This window comes from Coffea eugenioides, chromosome 10 (assembly GCF_003713205.1).
Source record: "Coffea eugenioides isolate CCC68of chromosome 10, Ceug_1.0, whole genome shotgun sequence".
Lineage (NCBI taxonomy): Eukaryota > Viridiplantae > Streptophyta > Magnoliopsida > Gentianales > Rubiaceae > Coffea > Coffea eugenioides.
This window is the reverse complement of record NC_040044.1, coordinates 14,447,980-14,468,138: the sequence shown is the minus strand read 5'-3', so window position 1 is coordinate 14,468,138 and position 20,159 is coordinate 14,447,980. Positions and strand designations below refer to the sequence as shown.

Sequence of the window (20,159 nt, the reverse complement as noted above, 5' to 3'; positions counted from 1 at the left end):
TAATTTTTCTCATGAAAGGACATTATACTTTTGTTGACAATTTCTTGGTTCTTTGTATAATTGGCATTTGACAATTTGAAATGAAGTTCATTTTTACGCAAGTTTTATGAAAAATTGTAGCAAGTATAGTGGATTGTATGTATTGCATTGAGGGAAATAGACAGAAGCTGAAAAGTGTTTGAATTGAGGATGTTTTTCGTAATGCACAAGGAGATGTTGTGTTCAATTGCTGATTAAGGCTTAATTTAATAGCACATTGTCTTTGATGGTCCATTTTACTTTGAGATAATATTCTATGCTTGCAAATGGTTTTAAACCTCACACATTTGGATTTATCATGCGAGGGTTGATTTCCTTATTGAAGATATATCTTCTAAATGTTAAAAGTGGATTTGAGAATGTGTTAAGCAGAGTATTTGCTTCAATTTGTTGATTGTTGGCAGGGAGTTTCGTCCTTTTATAAGGGGAAACTTTGCCGAAATTTTTCAAATTACTTTTCAACAATATTTTTTGGAATGTATTTTCAAGGAATTTAGGTTGCTTTTAATGTGCATTGATCTTGTTCTTAATATAGGCACAATGGTTCGCACAAGAAGGGCTATTATTCGCACTCCTTCACCCTCTTCAAGCGAGGAGCGCACTCCCTCACATGAAGAGTCACCTAAGGAAGAATCTCCTTCGCCTGAGCCACCACCTCGGTCTCGTCGGAAGACCGCATCCACTAGCCGCGACGAGCCGCTTCCAGATTATGACACCTCTACATTCACGTCACTCGAGAATCAACAGTGGTACGAAGCAAGCTTGGATAAGGAAATTATCATTGAAAAGCACCTGGCACCGGAGGTGGATGCGCACTACCACATCTCTACGACATTCAAGCGACTCGGATGGGAGAACTTCCTTCAATTGCCCAAGCACTACTATCCCAATCTCGTCCGGGAGTTCTACGCCAATGTAGAAAGCAAACAGAGTCACAGTGGCAACCTCATCGTCTCTTGGGTTCGAGGGAAGAGAGTGGCTCTTAACCGGGATACAGTCGCCAAAATCGCCAAACTCAAAGACGAAGGAGTGGATGTTAAATTGACTAAGGAATTCAAGGCACGCGACCCTTGGCAGGTGGGAGAAGCGGTAGCACGTCTAAAGGGTCAATATAGGGAGCGAGGAAGTTCAAAGAAACTCACCGTATATGCCGAATCCTTCGAGTATAGGTACCACTTGATCTTCTATCTCTTCGCCTTCAATGTGGTACCCAAGAGGAGTGAAAAACGGGAGCTCCGCAATAGTGACATCTATTTTTTGGATAAGATGATGCATGGTGTGGGTGAGCAGTTGACTGGTATTCCTTTACCCAGCATCATCATCAGTTACATGCGGACCACAGCTCGCATGAGGGCTGGCGAGACTTGCTTTGGATTCCCTCGGCTGCTATCTCTCATTTTTTAGAAGCTCAAGGTTCCTCTTGCAACCGAACGAGCCATTGTCACTAGGTCCGCCGACGAGGTCAGTGCCTCGATACTCAAATCCTTGAGTATCTCGACAAATTTTGGAGCTGCTCTGGTTCGAGACACTGGAGAAGCTTCGACTTCTGCTCAGCCCCCACCTCACACTCAGCAGGAACCAGAAGCTCAAGAGACAGGGGCACAGCAGACTCTTCCTCCACCCGTTTCGCGACCACCACCTCCGTCGCGATCCAAGTGGCAAGAGCTCCTCAATGCCATATGCTGTATGGAGACACGAGTCGTCGAGCGCATTGACCAGACCGAGACAATGATGACAGAACGACTCGACAGACGTGATCGCTGTCTTCGTGCGATCGAGGATCATTTCCATATCCGCTGGTCACCTACTCTGACGCCTCAGCAGGAGGAGGGGCATATTGGTACATCACAGGGTCCTCATGGAAATGAGGAGGCAGTAGACCCTCGTTCTTAGCAGCCATGAAGATCTTTAGCTGATTACATCTTTTGTTGCTATATTTTTCTTTTATTGTGTTCGGTTTAAACTTTGTAGTTTTCATATTGGATTCTCTTGAGCTACTCATGATTTTTTGTACTCTTTTGTTTCATTGTGAACAAAATTTGGATGATCGTGAGGATTAATGGCTTCAATTTGAATCATCACTTATTTTGAGAGAAGTTTCAGTTTCTATTACCTTGTTCACAATGAGGACATTGTTAAATTCAAGTGTGGGGGAAGGATTACTTTATCTTATGGGGATTGTGTTTTGGAATGCATGATTTGAGTTGTCTATAGCTTAAAAATGTCGGAATTTTATTTGGAAATGTTGTATTGTGGTTAATTTTCTTGAAATTTAGGTTGTTGACAGGGAGTTTTGTCCATTTTATGGGGAAACTCTGTAAAAATTTTTTAAAAAATTTTCCAATATTTCAAGTTAATGGCCAAAATGTTCAATTTTGTGAAATTGTGAGTGGATTAATGCATTAATTTTGTGAAATGTGAGAGATATCGATATATGAAGTTCATGTACTAGTTGAAACAAGTGTAAGGATTATCCAGAGGATAAAGTACACAAGAAATTAGGAGGAAAAATGAAGGAAAAAGGAAAGAAGCGAAAAAACTGAAAATTTAATGGCACGGATCCGAGCTCGGATCCGTGAGAGCAAAGAGAGATCCGATCCCTCGTCTGTACTTCCGGAGGAGTGTATCCAAGGTCAGAAGATCCGACCTCGGATCCATCATGGGAAGTCCTCGGATCCTAAAGATCCGAGCTCAGATCTATATTCAACCCTCGGATCCGAGGCTCGGATCTGCCTATCTCTTCAGCAAGTGGCACAGCCGTTTTCCTTTACCTTTTTCACAACTTTTCCAACTATTTTAAGGGACAGATATCGGTGGCACATGTTTCTGCAACAAAAGAGAAGACCAAATGAGTTGTAGACAAAAGAAAACATCTTATCTTTGGTTCAGCTACTGACTACATTAGATATAGCACTCAGGGTTTGAGGCTTTTAGGATTCAGGGTTTTAGGGTTTTAGAGATCAAGATTTAGTGTTTTAGGAGAATAGCACTTTCGGGTTTAGGGTTGTAGGATTTTAGTTTGACAATAGAGTGTCTTGATTAGGACTTTAGATTTTTAATTAAAATAGTAATCCTATCGTGCCACAAAAATATTTTTTAATGGATTTTAATAAACCCAACAACCTTGATTTAATGTTTTAGGGTTTACAAGGATTTGGTTTCTAAGATTTACGATTTCGTGTTTTACGCCTTCAGCACTTAGGGTTTTAGGATTTTTGCATGACAATAAATTTACCTTGATTATCGCTTTATTTTTTTAATCAAAATAGTAATCCTGCCAATAATTGTAAAAGGTAAAACACGCAAGATTTAATCGCTAGATATTTGATTTAATTTTTTTTTCTTTTCCTTTTCAACTACCAAACAAATAACATGCACTTCATAAAAATAACTTATATAATTTTTTTAAAAAACATTGCGTTATGAAATTTCTAAAATTACAGTTGAAATTGTAACAGATATTAATGACTATTAACTATTAGATTCTTATAACTAATATTCGTCGGTGTCAACGAATAAATACGATTCATTAATAACAAAGGAAAATTAGAATTTGATAAAAAAAAATTATTTGATAAAAAAGGAAAAAAAGTTAGTATTTTATTCATAAAATATAGTCAACGCCTTACATGTTAACAATTTCATTCTATTTTTTCATTGATATATGAAATAGAAAGAACTATGCATGTGTACTTTTTCCACCATTTAAATGTATTATAATAAAATAACGTATTTTCAACCGTACAATTACCAATTTTTTTAATATAAAAGAAATATGATTTTTTTTAGAACACAAATTTGATGACTTTAGGCACGTGCAAGTTTTAAAATAAAAAAAATTTATTCCTCTACTAATTACAGATTTTTAAATAACATTTCTCTAACATTTCTGCGAAATATAAGATTTTAGTAGAGTTTTTAAAATAAGATTTTACTACCGACAGCATTTTAGTAAAGGCAAATTCTACAAAATAAACAACATTTTCTGAAAAAGATACATTTTGGTGGGAGCTCGTAAATTTCATTTTAAATTTTTTTCTCTAGCAAGTTTGAATTTAATTTTCTGAAAGTCATACTTATAAATGCGAAATCTAACAAAAAAAATTAAATACAATTTTTGGAGGTCAAATTTATCAAATGCGAGCTATTTGAAAAATTTTATTTAGGAGCTCGCATTTAGCTCATACTATTTTCTGGAAAAAATTTAATGAGAGCCCAAAAAAAAATTAAATAAATTATACGCTCTATTAATGCGAGCTCTACTGAGCTCGTATTTCGCAAATACGAAGGCCCCCTACGGAATACCCAACCAAAATCACCCCTTTTGTAGAATTTTTTTAAAATTCATCACAAAATTAGAAATTTCTCTCGCTATGTAGCTATCCAGTCCCCTCAAAGATGAGGATTTTAGTACTCTCATTTCTTGCCATTTTCTATCTAGTATTGCTTCAATCCCCAAATTATTTTTTTTCAGAGAGAATACTGCAGGGAGCCACAATCAATTCCGCTAATGCTCATGTAACTTAAAAGAAGGGCTAATTTGAAAATACTGTATCGATTGCAGCTTATTTCACAGGATATGTCCAATGAAAAGACTCACAGATTTCTGGATAGTGGTGCATGAATCCCATGTTTGTCTTGTTAGGTTTATAATTAAAGAATTGTACCCTACATTGATTTGAGAAATGAAAAAATGGCGGTTAATATGTAAATAAGGGCTCATGATCTGATAGTTTAAACCTTTGGATCAAAATTAGGTTCCTGACTTACATATTAGACTTCTTTGATAGATTCTCTCCAGTTTTTTCCGTAACAAGTGGAATCGGTGCTTCTAGTTAAGAGACTTTAATAGCAGTATCACTACCAAAGACAACAATCCCAACATTCTCATTCTCAAGATTCAAGGCTATTCCTCTCACACCGCTGGCAAATTCAACCAAGAGCAAGGGCAGTACTCTGTCTGTCATTGAGTGAACTTACCTTCCTTATTCTTATTCTTCTGCTTGATGGGATCGTTATGATTGATTCAATCCCTTCTTCAGCCTAAGCTTAACCCAAAACATAAGCAAGAGGTCATGAGGCAGACGACCAATGAGGCTGCTTTCCTAAATTCCCCTCAGCTCGGTATCAAATCAAGGAAGATTGTGCACTAAATCAAATCACCAGGTCTGAGCTTAAAGCTCCAAGAAGGATTGGCTCTCCACCTCTCACATCCAAGTAACTAAAAAAGATTTCCGATACAGCACGAGAAAAAAAAGACCCATAAGTCATTGTACCATCTTTCAGGTAGAAAGAAAAAATTCCCAAATGATGGAGTTCAAATCTCAGTCACTAGCTTATGAGTAATATGCTTAACACTAGCTTGTCGAACATACAACTACTTGCTTTAAACTCTCAGTGGAGTCTCTAAGCAACAAGACAATCAATGTAAATACAGACCTCACCACTACTACCGGCAGGCCGTACGAAGGTCTTGGTTTCATAGTCAAAGGTAGGAACTGTGAAAAGAGTTCCAGACTCTCTCCCATACCTCTCTTTATGGGTTTATCTACCTGCCCAAGGGTTAAAGACAGACTGTTCATATCAGTCATTTGGCACCTTTGGAAGTCCAGAAACATGCTCATTTTTGAAGGCCAAGTTTGAAAGGTATAATCTTCCTACTAACAAGGCGAATCCATCAGAAAAAAAAGAAGGAATGGGAAGCATCTAGGTGGTATAGGATGTCACCTGCAAGTGGTCTGGTTGATATTAGACCAATAAGCCAAAATACTGTATCAATTCATGTTCAAACCATAAAAATAATAAATATTTGAAACCTAAGGGGCTACATTGATTGAAACTCAAATGTTAAGGACCCAAAATATAAAGTCAAAACTTTTGACTAATGCCAATTTGATTTTGATGGTTAGCTAATTAATGTGATTTGCAATAAATTGTCCTAAATTTTTTATCACAAACTTTAGGGAACTATATTTATTTGGTCAAAATATTAAGAACTAAATTGATACTGCACGCCAAACACTGGGATGAAATTGCATTTATTCCCTCTTTTCTGTACCTATGTCAGAATTTGCTCGACTTTGGCTCGTCCAATAGCTTTTAAATCAAGGGAAAAAGGGGTTGTTGATACACAAATATTGAGGAGGGAAGAAAATCACTCAATTGAAGTGTTACAAATATATTCTTTTGTTTGATGCACTTCAGAATGTAAGAAGCAAATTCTAAACAAGAATGTAAGAAAAAACCATAGGACATAAGTGTCTCATTCTCTCCTCTGAAGAAAATAAATTTAGATTGTGATTTATCAAAAATAACAAATGTATCTAGAGCATAGTTATTAAATCCGGCCAGAGAGGAACCCAGTAAAAGAGATGGGTGAACGGGTTACTGGCTCAACCAGTAGGTGAGTGGTTCAACTGACGGGTCACTAAATATATTTAAATATTATATTTCATAATTTTTGATATGATTAAAACTATAAAAAAAATTGTGCCATAGTAAATGCTTAATTAGTCTAATTTATTATAGAATCATTAATTCTTATAAGAATTAACAAAACCAAAATTCAATTAGTAACCCATCAAATTTCAAGTATAAAATTTTATCTAAGTGTAATTATCTACTTTATTTATGAATTTTAAGTGCAAAAAATTATTATGAACGATATTAAAATGAATTGTGTGATATGTTATTTTTTAAATCCATTTCATAATTTATAGAGTTTGGGGAGTAATAAAATTTATTAAAAGATTCCAAATAAATTTTGTTTTGAAGAAATAAAATAAGAATAAAAGTTTAATATATAATATAAGAAAGACTAAACAATCATCAAATGAGTTGTTGGCTGGTGGTTGTCAAACTACCAAAAATAAAATTTATATCAATGCCTACTCTCAAAACTAAATGAGTATAGTAGTAAGTAGGGTCGTCTCCTCAGGAACTGGCAGATTTATTACACAGATAATTTGGGGGGCTTTAGGAAGGGACATATAAAGAACAAATTAAAGATGTAAGGATACTGAATTTCCACTTCGTAAATAGTGCAGTAGCTAAAGTATATAATAAACAATTAATTGACACAAGCTAGTCAAGGAAATAATTTCGGCACCGACTCACGCAATTGATCATGGATACCTGGAATAATTCACACGTTCGTAAGTAAATTGGTTTTAACAATTCAGCAACCGCCAAACTACCAATCTCTCCTTAGTTATATGGTAGTCCAGAGATGCTCATAAACTACTCCCTTGTAAAATAGATAACCCCAGAGAAGCTCGTAAGATTTAATCTATTTACAACTTTAAGAATTAGAGAGACCCAATTCTAATTAACAAACACACATGTGGGTTCATTTAAACTAGATTAACTATTCCTACGACACAGATTAAATTGCTTGCGAGGCAATTAAATTGTGCTGTTTGCCACTAATTTTAAGACGAGCAAGTGATACGCACCACCGTCTTAATTGGCAGTATACCATTCAAATGATTGAATAACTGGGCACATTAATCCAATAGATCCAAACAATAATAACCTATTAAAACAAGGAATAATTAAATACCCACGAATGTAGAATTTAAGACAGCGCTAAACAATTAAAAAGATCTCACAATTGTCCATGCACCAGGTCTTGATTATTCCTCGACTAGATAAAGGAACCTAGCCTTGCCTCATGACGATGATGCAATCCCAGGCTTCAATGTAATTTTGTTGATGAAAAAGTAAAAGGTACAGCCGCTAGTTTCTAACTCATGTTAAGAAGGAAAGAAAAAGATCAAAAAAGATAAAAGATCAAAAGATCCAAGGAACCTATTTAAAGTGTTTCCGCCGCCGCCTCCTTAACCAATCAAGTGTTTGTATCTATGAAGGATAGCTTCCCTTATTTTTCTCCTTGAGTTGTTGCCAAAAAGATTCTCTGAAGATGTTTCCTAATTCCACGCAACTTCAAAACACATATCCCAAAAATAGTAGCGAGCTTCCAGAGATAAGTCCCGCGGTCCGTCTTTTTGGACATAAACTCTGCGGTCTCTGATATGGGCACACTCTGGAATGAATAATCTTCAGGAAATTGGTCTCTTTTCACCACTCTTGACACCAATCGCCTGCAATTGAGACAAATACCAACTATGAGCAGGAACCCATTACTTTGCATAATAAGTGGCCAAAATTGAGATCAAATAAAATGCACAATTGTCTCACTATCATTGGTATAGTGGTGATTGCATTTGCTTATATACATAAGGTCGAACCATTGCTCTAACATCTTCTAAAAATTTTTTACCTGTAAACCGGATTCCCTACAAAATCGGACGGTTCATCGGATTGACTGATTGAACCGCCGGTTCGTTGACAAGTCAACGGTTCACTTGCATAAATGATCTAATTAACAACCCGGCTCGACGGTTCGACCGATCACATGTAAACCAAATTCCCTACAAAATCGGACGGTTCACCGGATTGACCGGTTGAATCGTCGGTTCGTTGACAAGTCAACGGTTCACTTGCAGAAACGATCTAATTAACGACCTAGCCCAGCTCATTGGCCGATTCACCTGATTGATCGGTTGAACCGTCGGGTCGAACCGGGTTTAATAACTATGATTTGGAGTTTGTATTGCATGTTGTACCGTTAGAAAGACAAAAAAGAGAAATTTTAACGTGCACTTAAAATCATGGGAAGCTGAGGAAGGTGAAAGCTAGGGCTTGTGCGTGTGTGTTTTTTCCTCCCTTCTTCATGATAGGAATGTAAATGTATGTGGTCAATAATTCAAACCGATTGTATCGTTGAATTTATAAAGGCCCAGACCCGGATGCAAATGCCAATAGGTTTGAATAGAAAAATCATACCCAACCCATATGGTCTTGGTACCCACTGGATTTCCTGGATATTTTTATTGAAAGCTATAAATTTAAAAATTATATGACAATAGATTAATACATGTAACAGAAAATACAGATGAAATCAGATATGCATAAATCTAATCAAATTACCATTTTCCAAAAGCAAAATTAACATTAAAAAGCATTGCAGGTAAGAACTAAGAAATGAAAGTATAAAATCGATTATGGATCTTACAAAAACTTCATCCACAGCCAAACCCTGTCCAAGTGCAATGAAAAAAAAAGTGTTTATTAGTAAAAAAATACACAATAGGACATTATTACCAAATCTATTAAATATGATAAGATAACCCAATTTGAGATGGAAAAAGTTTATGGACAAAAAACGATACACTTATAAAAGTTGAATGACTAATTTGAATTAAAAAAAAAAAGAGTTTCAAATTTCGATGACCAAAATAACATTTTTTTTTAAAGAAAATTCATTGAATACTATGCTCTTTACCCTTTTTTCCCCATATTTTTTAACCCCCATGATGAAGTCCAGACAGCCCCAGAAGCAAAAGTTCAAAAAAGATCAAGCATAGTTAGCAACTAGCAGGTAGCAGGTAGCAGCACCAGTTTCCACTGTATTCGTTCCCGCACAATCTTCAAACGGTACCACCATCAGAAAAATCCCACCAAAAATATTAAAGAAGAAAATATTAAAAAACAAAGAAAAAAGAAAAAGAAGAAGAATAAAGAGCTGAAGAGGGAAGGAGCTTGCTCATGGTTGTTGCTATCGTTGTTGCCGGAACTCATCACCAGGAAGGCACAGTGTGTTTGGGTTGTAGATTATTTGGGATAATTTTGTGAAAAAAAAAATACTTCAACACTTTTTTATATGATATATATGAGATAAAAATGTGATCAAAAAATATGCTGATGATGCAATCAAATAAACTTTGGCAAATAATCTCCCTTCAAACAAATTGAATACTGTGACCCTTCTCTTCTTCCTCGGTTTTGAATTTGATTCTAATCATATTGGAAATATATGTGTGGATTAGTTTTTATTTTCGTTCTTTTTTTTTTCTTCTTTCTTGTCCACTCATGCCCCCTTGTTAATTTTTTTCGACGAATATCATGCCGTTATTATGTGGTAACATGGATTGAATTAACTGCTATTATCCTTCAAAAAAATTAACTGCTATAAGCGTTGCTAAAATCCTTATACTATATAAGATTGAGTTTTGGTCAAAGAATAGGTTGAATTTCAACTGCATAGGTGGGGGCTTTTTGGGAATGTGAAATGTTGTGTATTAGTTTAAAAACTTTAGGTACAAGTTAAGGAAGCATGTATTTGGATATGTTTACTGAAATGACCCCATTTTAATACATTTAAAGTTGTCATTGATGAGCCATCTGGATATTGATGGAATGTGTAATTAGTGTGCAACTGTTTTTGCATTTTGTACAACCCATATATGCTTGTGTGTTGGTGTAATTACCGGAATATCCCTTAACTACCAATAATTCCCCTTTTCAGCCACAGATAACCGTTTGAGATGTTGTTTTGTCTGAAACGTTTGAATGGCAATCGGATTTAGGAAATGAGCCAACGATTTCTCTATCAATGGTAGGAACCCATTTCTCTATCATTTATATTCTGCATTTATGAGCCACAAACATTGGTCAGTTTTATCCCTTTTCAGTTTCAGGAGTTAAGTTTTCCTTTTTTGTCTTTGTCTAGAACGATTTGCCTCATCGTTTTCTCTTCCATCCGAGCTCAACTTTGAAATTACCTATTATTTCGTCATTAATTACACCAAATTCAATTGCCGAACCGTTGGTATGTTAATGCCTAAACGGTTGATTATCAGTTTCTCCCTGTTCGCATTTTAGGATTGAGATAATTCTACCTGGCTTCATACTAATCAACTCAAAATGCTCTTCAGTCCCAGCTACTCCTGGTGGTTCAGCGTGAGATTAGATTTCACCCCCCCCCCCAAATTTTTCAGTTCCTCCCTTAATTTTGTTGGTGTGTTCTTAGTATCTACAATTAGTGACTCTTATCGCGTTGCCTAACTGCAAGATAGCATTTTTCGCGTTGCCTAACCCCAATTGGTCTGGGTTGGTTATAATCTTATAGATTTGGAGCAACAGCAAGAAAAAGCTTTCGGTGGGGATTTTGGAATAAGGTTAGTTTTCTGTGTTGCTCTGCCTTTCTGCATTATCAACGACCTTCAATTTGACACAGTTTTATTGTAACGATGTGTGAATTGATTGATTATATCGTTTATCTTTTCATACTAAATTTTATTTCTTCTCACAATGTACTATTGTTTGTTCAACAAAAAAACCTCCTTCCCACAGGCACCAAACACCCGCGCGGTGCGCAGGCACTCCCCCTAGTGTTATTTTATATTTATTAGATAAAAGTGGAGCTCGTTATAGGCATGGGCAGGGTCTGAATTTCGATTTAAATTCACAAAAAATATGATGGGTTTGGGCAAAACTTGAACTAGTTATGGCTAACGACATGTGGCCCATACCTATTATTTTTTCATTACAGCCATCAAGGTTCTTTTTTGTAACTAGATATTATAGCACTTTAATATCTTATGTTAGAAAATTTTGCTGTAGTGATTAAATTAATTGAATCCATGAATTTGCTAACTTTTTTTGGATGAAAAGACATTTACATCCCTAAATTAATTTTTTTCTCAAAATACTCTTATCCATTAAAAGGGCTCTAAGGTCATCTCAATCCATAATATATTACGAAATTCTTTTGGGTTTCAAGCTGATTTGCATAGTACAACAAAAATATTGATTATCAAGGTACTAACTTACTACAAATTCCAACCCACCCTTATATGGAGGGCCATCAAAGGAGTTCAATTTTTAAAGGGGTTTAAAGTTTTTTTTCCCTTGAAATAGTTGCATAAATAGATGATCGTAGGGCTATAACATTTTTTTAAGTATTTTTTTTATTTTCATAGTGTAAAATTCTCTTAACTTTTCAAATCTGCAGAATCTAATTTTGTTCTTCAGATTTGTTTGTATCTACGTATGATTGTTATAATTTCAGCCATTAGTGTAGATTTAATGAATGACATGTTTTTATCAAGAAAAAAGGCATCAAACAGTTGTTGGGCGACGGAAGTTTGGATTTGATTGTGCTACGAGCAGCAGAACACAAACTTTCTAAAGTTAGAAAACTTTAGCACGTATGAATGTCCAAAGTTGCCGAATTACCCATTACTTCGGCTAATCCGCTTTACTTTGAACTCAAAACTTTAGTAATGAATGCTATCATATCAGACATGGTGAAAATTCCATAAAGATCTGACGAATTGAAACATCCAAATTTGGAATCTTCAGGCTGCAAGACCAGCAGGAACAGAGAAGAATTATGACCAAGGTAAGTTTTTTAATTTATAACAACTAGCAAACTGATGCACTTTCGTGAAATATTTGAAGTTTGCTCAGATTGGAGAGGATCAAAAGTATATCATAGACCCACGTATTTCATAAACTGTCATACTAACTGTATTATAAAGGAAATATTACAGATAATGTGGTATGGTTCAGTGCATGATGAATGTTACATGTGCATGGTATTAAACTTCTTAGCTAGCATTTTGAATAGTAGAAGCCAATGACAGACCTAATTTCTAAATGGTCTAACAAAACTCAAGAAATTTTTGCAACTTGGTAAAACAACATCAAGCTTAAGAACCATTGTGCATAAAATTACGTAAAGGTGAAAGAATGACAGAGAATCCCAGTTGCATAGATGACGTACAATCAGAATATCTGATGAATATTGTCAGAAACAAAGTGGTTGAATAGATGAGATGTTGATTGCTATGAACATTTGATGAAAAACAAACTGTCCTGAAAATCCAATCATCCCACCTCACTTGAATCTTTGAAAGCAAAGTATTGTTAATCTGAAGAGCAAAAGACATGGAACTTAACTTCACTGGTTGGGTAATACTTTCTTTCCAAAGAAAGACAATACCAACTTCTTCAATTAACACAAGGAGAAAGTACATCAGAGCAAGATTCAAAGTTCACACCCCAACTTAAAAATACAAGGAAGCAAGACTATGGAACTAAAACCCAACCTCTCAACAGGAAGAAAATATGAGGTTCTAGTTGTGATCCAGCTGAGATTCCTTGCAGAAACAAATACCTTCTCACCTTGTTCTTCTAGCACACATTTGGCCAAGAGATCCGTGGCCTTATTTTCATCACAACACACTAGCTGAAAAGAAAATTTGACATTATCAAAGATATTGAAACAAAAACAATTCAAAGAGTTTATATAGTATCTGAATGTTGCTGGCCAGAGCTAGGTAGAAGGCTTTATTAAGGCAGAACAGAGAAGAAAACATGAAGAAGATAGATGCTTCAGCACCTCCTTTTTGAGAATTCATTCAAGGGAGCAGAAGACAAAAGCAAGTGAGCATGATATTCTGCAAAACAGGTTAAATTTCAGTTTCACGCATAATGATATTGCTTTAAGAAATAGATTCAATGGTGTCAGTAGAAATGTTTTACTAACCTGTAAGAGAAGCACTTACAGAACATCGTTACTTATCGATCACTTTTCTGGTGGATAAACACTAAGCTTAATTTGTGGCCTTGATTTTTGAATGTCCTTGGCAGATTTAACCAGCCACCTGTTGGTACGCTCTAGGTCAATCCTCTCGAGGTTCTTCATGTGTTCAAAGTCAGATGGCATCTGCTCAAGAGATTTGATACGCTTGAGGATAAGGCATCTCAGTTCTGGGAGATCATCTCCTTCAACCTCCCAATTATCTAAATCTGTATCTCCAATGAACAAAACTTTAAGAGAACGAAAACCCCCTTTTTCTGTCTTCCACTCCGCTCCTACAAAAGCTTTATCCTTCAGCTTGAGAACCTCAAGAGACTGGAGCCCTCCGAGAATACGCATATGAATATTCCATTCCAGACCGGTCTTACGCAGACTCAATGTTTTAAGGTTTTTTGGAAATTTGTCTGGTTGAGGAAGGGCATGCAGCTTGGACTCATCACTGTGTAACTTCAAATTTTCAAGGGAGCTTAGTTTGCAAAGACATTCAAACAAATCAGAATCACCATTGGACTTCACAAGAGTGCCTAAACTCCCACTTATACCAAGCTTCTTGAGTTTCTTAGTCCTTCCAAACACTTCCTTCGTCAGACTGTGAGGTGAAATTGTGGACATAGTTTGTAAGTATTCAATGCTGGAGGATTGATCCTGACACTTCGGCAAGAATGCGGTGGTATTAGTGTGTAGAAGCCTTAGCTTTGTCATCATCCAAATGTCTGCTTGTATATCAAGGGTTGGTTCCGTTGTGTGAACTATTAGGGTTTCCAAGTTATGCAAGCTAGACATGCTCTTGGGTAAGTTTTTGAGGTTGAAATTGATGGCAATGAACTTTAGGAGAACAAGGTTGGGTAGTTTGGTGGGGAAACGACCAGGGAAGTTAATGTATATGGATGAAATATCGAACACTCGGAGTAGTTTGAAGGGCTTAAATATACTTGAGTTGGGATCTTCATTATACTTAGTTTCATCCTGACCAAAGCTCAAGAATGATCGGACTTTATCAGCAGGCTGTCCTCCAAGAATATACTCCGAGAATTGAGAGTTAATGCAACAAAGTCGACGGCTAGAAGATGGATTGGTATTCTTGTGAATTGCTTGGAAAAGATCTTCTGCTTTGGCCGTCTTCTTGCAGAAGTCACGCAGCGTGTCATGAATGCGACAAGTCTTTATCTTACCGCTTAAAGTTCTCTTTCCCACAATCAATAAATTCCTATCAACCAACTCCCTGAAATATTGCTCTGCCATTCTCTCCAGACTTGCTGTCTCATGTTGGGGAATAAACCCTTCAGCAATCCACAATTGTAACACTTTCCAGACTTGGATCTCCAAATTCTCAGGGAAGACACCAAGGTAGAGAAAACACGGTTTGACCTCGTGATGCAAGTTATCATAGCTTAGTCTTATGTAACGATCAATCCGTTCCACTTTTTTTTTATCAACTAATGGAGGAACTTCATCAAGCACATCCTTCCACCAATTTGCATCTTTTGGATTGGCTTTAAGGATACCTCCTGTCACCACTATTGCTAGTGGTAGCCCGTCACACTTTTCCAGAATCAACCTTTCATTGGGTTTCAGTTCGTCTGGACATTTGTTTTCTTCAAAAACCTTCATCCTTAGTAATTCTTCAGCCTCTTGTAATTTCATAAATCGCAATTGGTAGGGTTCACACTTTGGTGAAACAAATTGGGCAACACGCACATCTCGAGTAGTTATTATCACCCGACTACCATTGTTATTGTCTGGGAAAGCACCCTTCAGATTGTCCCAATGTTCATCCTCCCAAACATCATCCACCACAACCAAATACTTGTACTTCAATTCCTCTCGGACCTTATTAACTAAGTCTGCCTCTGACATGTTCTGATCTGAAATACTGATCTTCAATGACCTTAGGATACTAAGAAGCACTTCTTTCTTCTCGTATTTTTTTGTAACACTAACCAATATACGAGTAAGAAATTGAAATTCAATGTTTTGGTCAGTCAAGACCTTATTTGCAAGTGTTGTCTTTCCTAGGCCAAGCATGCCATGAATTGACACTACTTTTAGCTTTGACTCACTTTGTTGTGCTGCCCCGGATGTGCTCTGCTCCTCTGCCTCAGATTTGACGTCAATAAGCTTCAATACGTGATCAGCTGCATCCTCAAAGCCAATGATTCTGTCTGCCTCTGGATAGCCTTCAAGCTAGTAGCATGCATATAAAGAAATTATCTGACAGTTGAATGCAAATGACAAGGTCAAACTAACCTTTAAACACTAATGCATCTACATAACTACTGATATGGAACATTGACCGCCCAGGTCCGAGGCCTGGCATCATATCTCAAGAAAACTACTCAAGAAATTGCTTTGGGTTCTAAATTACAGTAGTTTTCCTAGTCTCGTGTAGTACTTTTTATTATTACTACTATTATTGTTATATTCTAGTTGTGTTCAAGGCATGAGATCATGCGAGAGAAAAGAAACCTGCAGACAAGATTTCAGATGAATCCATGCTGGATTGCATGAGGAGGCACGCTGGATCTTGAATCGGACTAGACCGAGATTTTTTATGTGCTACTGACTCAATTCAGCCCAAAATCTGGCTCTCTTGAGTACTGGATTCGGGGCTGGATCTTATGGCGGCCAGTGTCATAATTTCAAGCTAGTTTTACGTGTTCTAGAGTTATTTGTTTCCTTTTAATCTAGACTACTGTAGCATAGATAGGGGTTTATTGACATCAGACTTTCAACAATTATATGAAATTAACTCCTTGGGCTGTTGGCTTTTACCATGTTTCTTAGGGGTGCTCGAAACTAGGAACCTTATTGCATATTGTATTTTGGGGAAAAATCGTGTATCGCCCTTGAGGTTTAGAAGGAGTTCGTGTACACCTTTCCTAGATCTACGTGTTTGCTCATCATTAGTTAGTAGCAAAGCAAGGTTTCTCTCAGGATGGCCACTGAAAGCTTCACAATAGCCTAGATCATATTGATGATAGCCTAGATCCCTTTGACGCTCATTGTGATCATATGGAACGTGTTCTTCATGAGCTTTTTGAAAAGCTTGAAATTTGTGATTCAAGTGCCTCTTTTTACATCTCTTGAAAATTTATGCGTACACAACAATGTTGCAAATCAATAACTATTAAATTAAACTGAACCATAAGCAAGATATCAGGCAATATACAAAGCACATTCTCTTATGCTAGTACTGTTAAAAATCTGAGTTAAGAAAGTTGAATCAGCAATACTTCTCTGGCATCCACAGTAAAGTTCTGTAAGCTAAGAGTAAATTGGATCAGGTTCAGAATATCATACAATCTAATCCCTTTAACTATGAGTTACAGCAACTTGAAAGTACCTAGATTTCTAAATATTCTGAATTGCAGACTATGGAACAGAAGTTTGTTCAAGACAAATCTAGAATCAAGTGCCTTGTTGAAGGGGATTGAAACATTTCATTTTTTAACAAATCTATTATTCAACATCAAGCTAGAAATAGGATTGCGAAAATTAATGATCAGCATGGTAATGTTTTAACTGATTATGAAGATGTCAAAAGGGTAGCTATTGAGTTTTTTAAATGCCTCTTTACTGATTGTCCTTTGAATGAGTATCACCATATGCTATTACAAACTGTTGTAGCTAAAATGTTGACAGGTAATCAAGTGGCTCTATTAATGGCTCCAGTTACTGAGGAAGAAATCAAGAAAGCATTGTTTAGCATGAAGGAGGGTACTGCTCAAGTGTGGATGGCTAAACTGTCGATTTTTTTTGTGAATAATTGGAGTCCTGTAGAAAGTAAATTTGTGGAGACTGTTCCATTTTGTTTTCAGAATCAGTATATGTAGGATCCTCTCAATTCCACCGTTCTTGTTTTAGTCCCTAAGGTTGAGACTCCTTCATCTATGAAAGATTTTAGGCCTATAGCATGCTGCAATGTACTGTATAAATGCTATTCAAATGTCTTAACAGAGATGTTGAAAGCTGTGTTACCAACTTTGATAAGAGCAAACCACAGTGCCATTATTAAAGGAAGATCAATCACTGAGAATATTTTGCTTGTGCATGAGTTAATGAGAAGACATCATAAGAATGCTGGTAAACCTAGATGGGCTTTGAAGATTGACTTAATGAAGGCATATGATTCTGTCAAATGGGATTTTGTTCTGAGGGTGATGGAATTTATGGGGTTTCCTGATCTTTTTAGAAGTTGGGTATCAAAGTGCTTCACTACAGCTCAATTCTCTTTAAACCTCAATTGTTCATTAGTGGGATTCTTTAAAAGTGAATAAAGAGCTTAGACAAGAGGATCCTATATCCCCTGATCTGTTTTTGCTTGTGATGGAGGTGTTTGCTGCCTTGTTGGATTTCAAAATTAAGGAATATGGTTTCGATTTTCACCCATAATGTTACAAACTGCAACTCTCCCATTTATGTTTTGCTGATGACCTGTTTATCTTATCTGCTGCCACTGATAAGTCCATGAATGTGATAAAATAGGTACTGCATAGTTTTGAAGAACTCTCTGGTTTTAAGCCAAATTTGCAAAAATGTGAGGTTTTTATGACAGGTGTTTCTGAGGATGTTTGCTAGATATGGTTTCACCTCATACTATTGCAGCTTGTGAGAGTTCTTTATCTGCTAAGTATCTTCTATTATTGTCGGTGGCAAGTGGGCATGGCCTGCTGGAAGGAGGAGAAATATTGAGATTAGGAGACTGGTTGAAGCCACTCCTCCTTTTCTCCCTAGAGTTCATATGTCAGATCACATGCCATGTGGTTCTTCTGGTTCCTTTATTGTTGTCTTGGCTTAGCTTTCATTGTAAGGGGGATAGGTTTGTTGATCAAATTATCCAATTGTCTCTTGCAGCTTCTGTCTATCATATTTGGAGAGAGCGCAACATGAGAGTTTTTGCTAGTTGGGAGAAACCTGCTTTCGTCATCCCACAATCCATCATTCCTGAAGTTCAAGCAGCAATAACTTCTTGGAGAAAAAAGATTAAGCCAACAAAGCTTAATTGGGCTATTAGAATATCTTGGAATTTTGATCAGTGCACGTTTCTGGCATGAGTTTTTGTTTTCTTACTTAGTATCATTTGGCATATTGGCTGCAGTTGCTGTAAATAGATGAGAGTCGTGATTGGTAGTCGTATAGTTAGTGCTGCTGGTTTGGCTTTTGCCAACCTTACAGATAGTTACGTCTTGCCAATTAAAAATCTATAAGAACCCAGATAGATATATATGGCTTTGATAAATTTCCAAAACTTCGTATGAATCATTTTTCTTCCAAACAATGAAGGCAGAATTAATTGTGAAATTGTAGTAGTAACCAATTTAAGCTTTTTGCTCCCCCCCCCCCAACCACAAAAAAAAAAAAACAACTAATTTATGCTGTACGTACGTACCTGATTGTCTTTAGAAATCGCATTATTTCTTTTGACCCCTTCTACCAACATAGGGACGTAGCTCCTGTTATCACTCCGCGTTTGCTCGACCCTTTTACTCAGCTCTTGGATGGTTTTCCCGATGCTCTTAAGATCACTTAGGTGTTTTATGCTGCCAACCGCTTTACGGAAGACATTCCTTTTCCTGTACAGTGACTCTTCGACGACGTAGGTTTCCAGAACATCTTCAACTTCGTATACCCGCATCCTGATCTCATCCGCCAGCCCCATCAGGATGTCGTCTTTGTAGTGATCTTCAGTGTACTTAACCATGAACTTATTCAAGAGACGGAGGTTTTTGGACAGATCATCGATTTTGTCGTAATTGCTGCTGATCACCTCCCGATTTTCTTCGATCAGCTGCAGCAAATATGGTATGATACCTTGTAATACAGCTCCTACAACAGCTGCATCCATCTCTCACCAATTTGGTATGATTTCTGTAGAAGAAAATTGGTTCTTTTGATCAATGCATATATGGAGAGGATCTAGCTAGTTGTGAAAAGTTGACTCATATGGACAATACTTTTACTGACTAGATTGACGTGGACTTCATCGATCAAACCGGAGAGCGCACAGCTAAGGTGGGGTCCCACTGTCCCAGTAGCTTTGTCATTTTTGGAGAATTGTTTTTTTAAGAACCACTAGTAATAGGTCGCATGTGATTATAATATCATAAAGTGATAATTTCAGAAACCTCCCTCAAGGTTTCTAACAATTACATTTAAATACCCTTCAATATTAAAAATTACACTCCCCTCCCTTTTTAGATAGATCTGACCAAATGCCACCATCGATCGCTTCCAAATATCTAAATTGGCCTGAAAAAATTGTACGAGAGTATAAGCATTGTTGGGAGCAGGGGAACGGGTGGTTGTTAGTGACAACCGTCCGAAATAATATAAGAATTTTTAAACGGATTGTAATTCAAATTGAATAACTTGTACATCCTTATAACACAGAATATAATATTATGCATGTGACTCATATGAGCAATAACATAATATTACACATTTGTTGTAAGGATGTATGAGCTGCTCAATTTGAATTACCACCCGTTTAAAAATCCTTATATCGTGCTTCCGCATTGTTAGTGTATGGTCTCTAGGCAATCCTCCGTCCTCACCATCTGAACAAGTAGTTTGAGATGGTGTTTTTGTGTTTGGTGGATTGCTTAGCATACATAGTAGTTCTTTTTTGCATTGAACAAGCTACATGTGCAAAGTATTCAGTCCTAACCAT

At 36.6% G+C, this 20,159-nt stretch overlaps 1 protein-coding gene across 2 annotated transcripts; it reads right to left on the bottom strand.

Moving 5' to 3' along the window:
• Positions 1 to 12,835: 12,835 nt before the first annotated feature.
• LOC113748843 (putative late blight resistance protein homolog R1A-10) lies at positions 12,836 to 19,489 on the bottom strand. 2 transcript variants are annotated; one of them, XR_003464474.1, is made up of 4 exons: positions 18,879 to 19,489; positions 13,436 to 15,673; positions 13,289 to 13,346; positions 12,836 to 13,135 (listed from the first exon to the last, which is right to left on the bottom strand). XR_003464474.1 is itself a non-coding variant. In XM_027292418.1 (3 exons), exons 1-2 carry the CDS (start codon positions 19,332 to 19,334, stop codon positions 13,475 to 13,477), a joined length of 2,655 nt encoding a protein of 884 aa, XP_027148219.1. In that variant the 5' UTR covers positions 19,335 to 19,489; the 3' UTR covers positions 12,836 to 13,346; positions 13,436 to 13,474. The 2 variants fall into 2 exon arrangements, 1 of the variants encoding a protein (XP_027148219.1); XM_027292418.1 differs by having other exon boundaries at positions 12,836 to 13,346.
• Positions 19,490 to 20,159: the final 670 nt, after the last annotated feature.

Coding starts and splice junctions, on each gene's coding strand:
- LOC113748843 (XM_027292418.1), bottom strand. CDS start 19,334: ATGGATGCAGCTGTTGTAGGAGCTGTATTACAAGGTATCATACCATAT. Junction 15,674..18,878: donor CGATTTCTAAAGACAATCAG/GTACGTACGTAC, acceptor GCATGCTACTAG/CTTGAAGGCTATCCAGAGGC.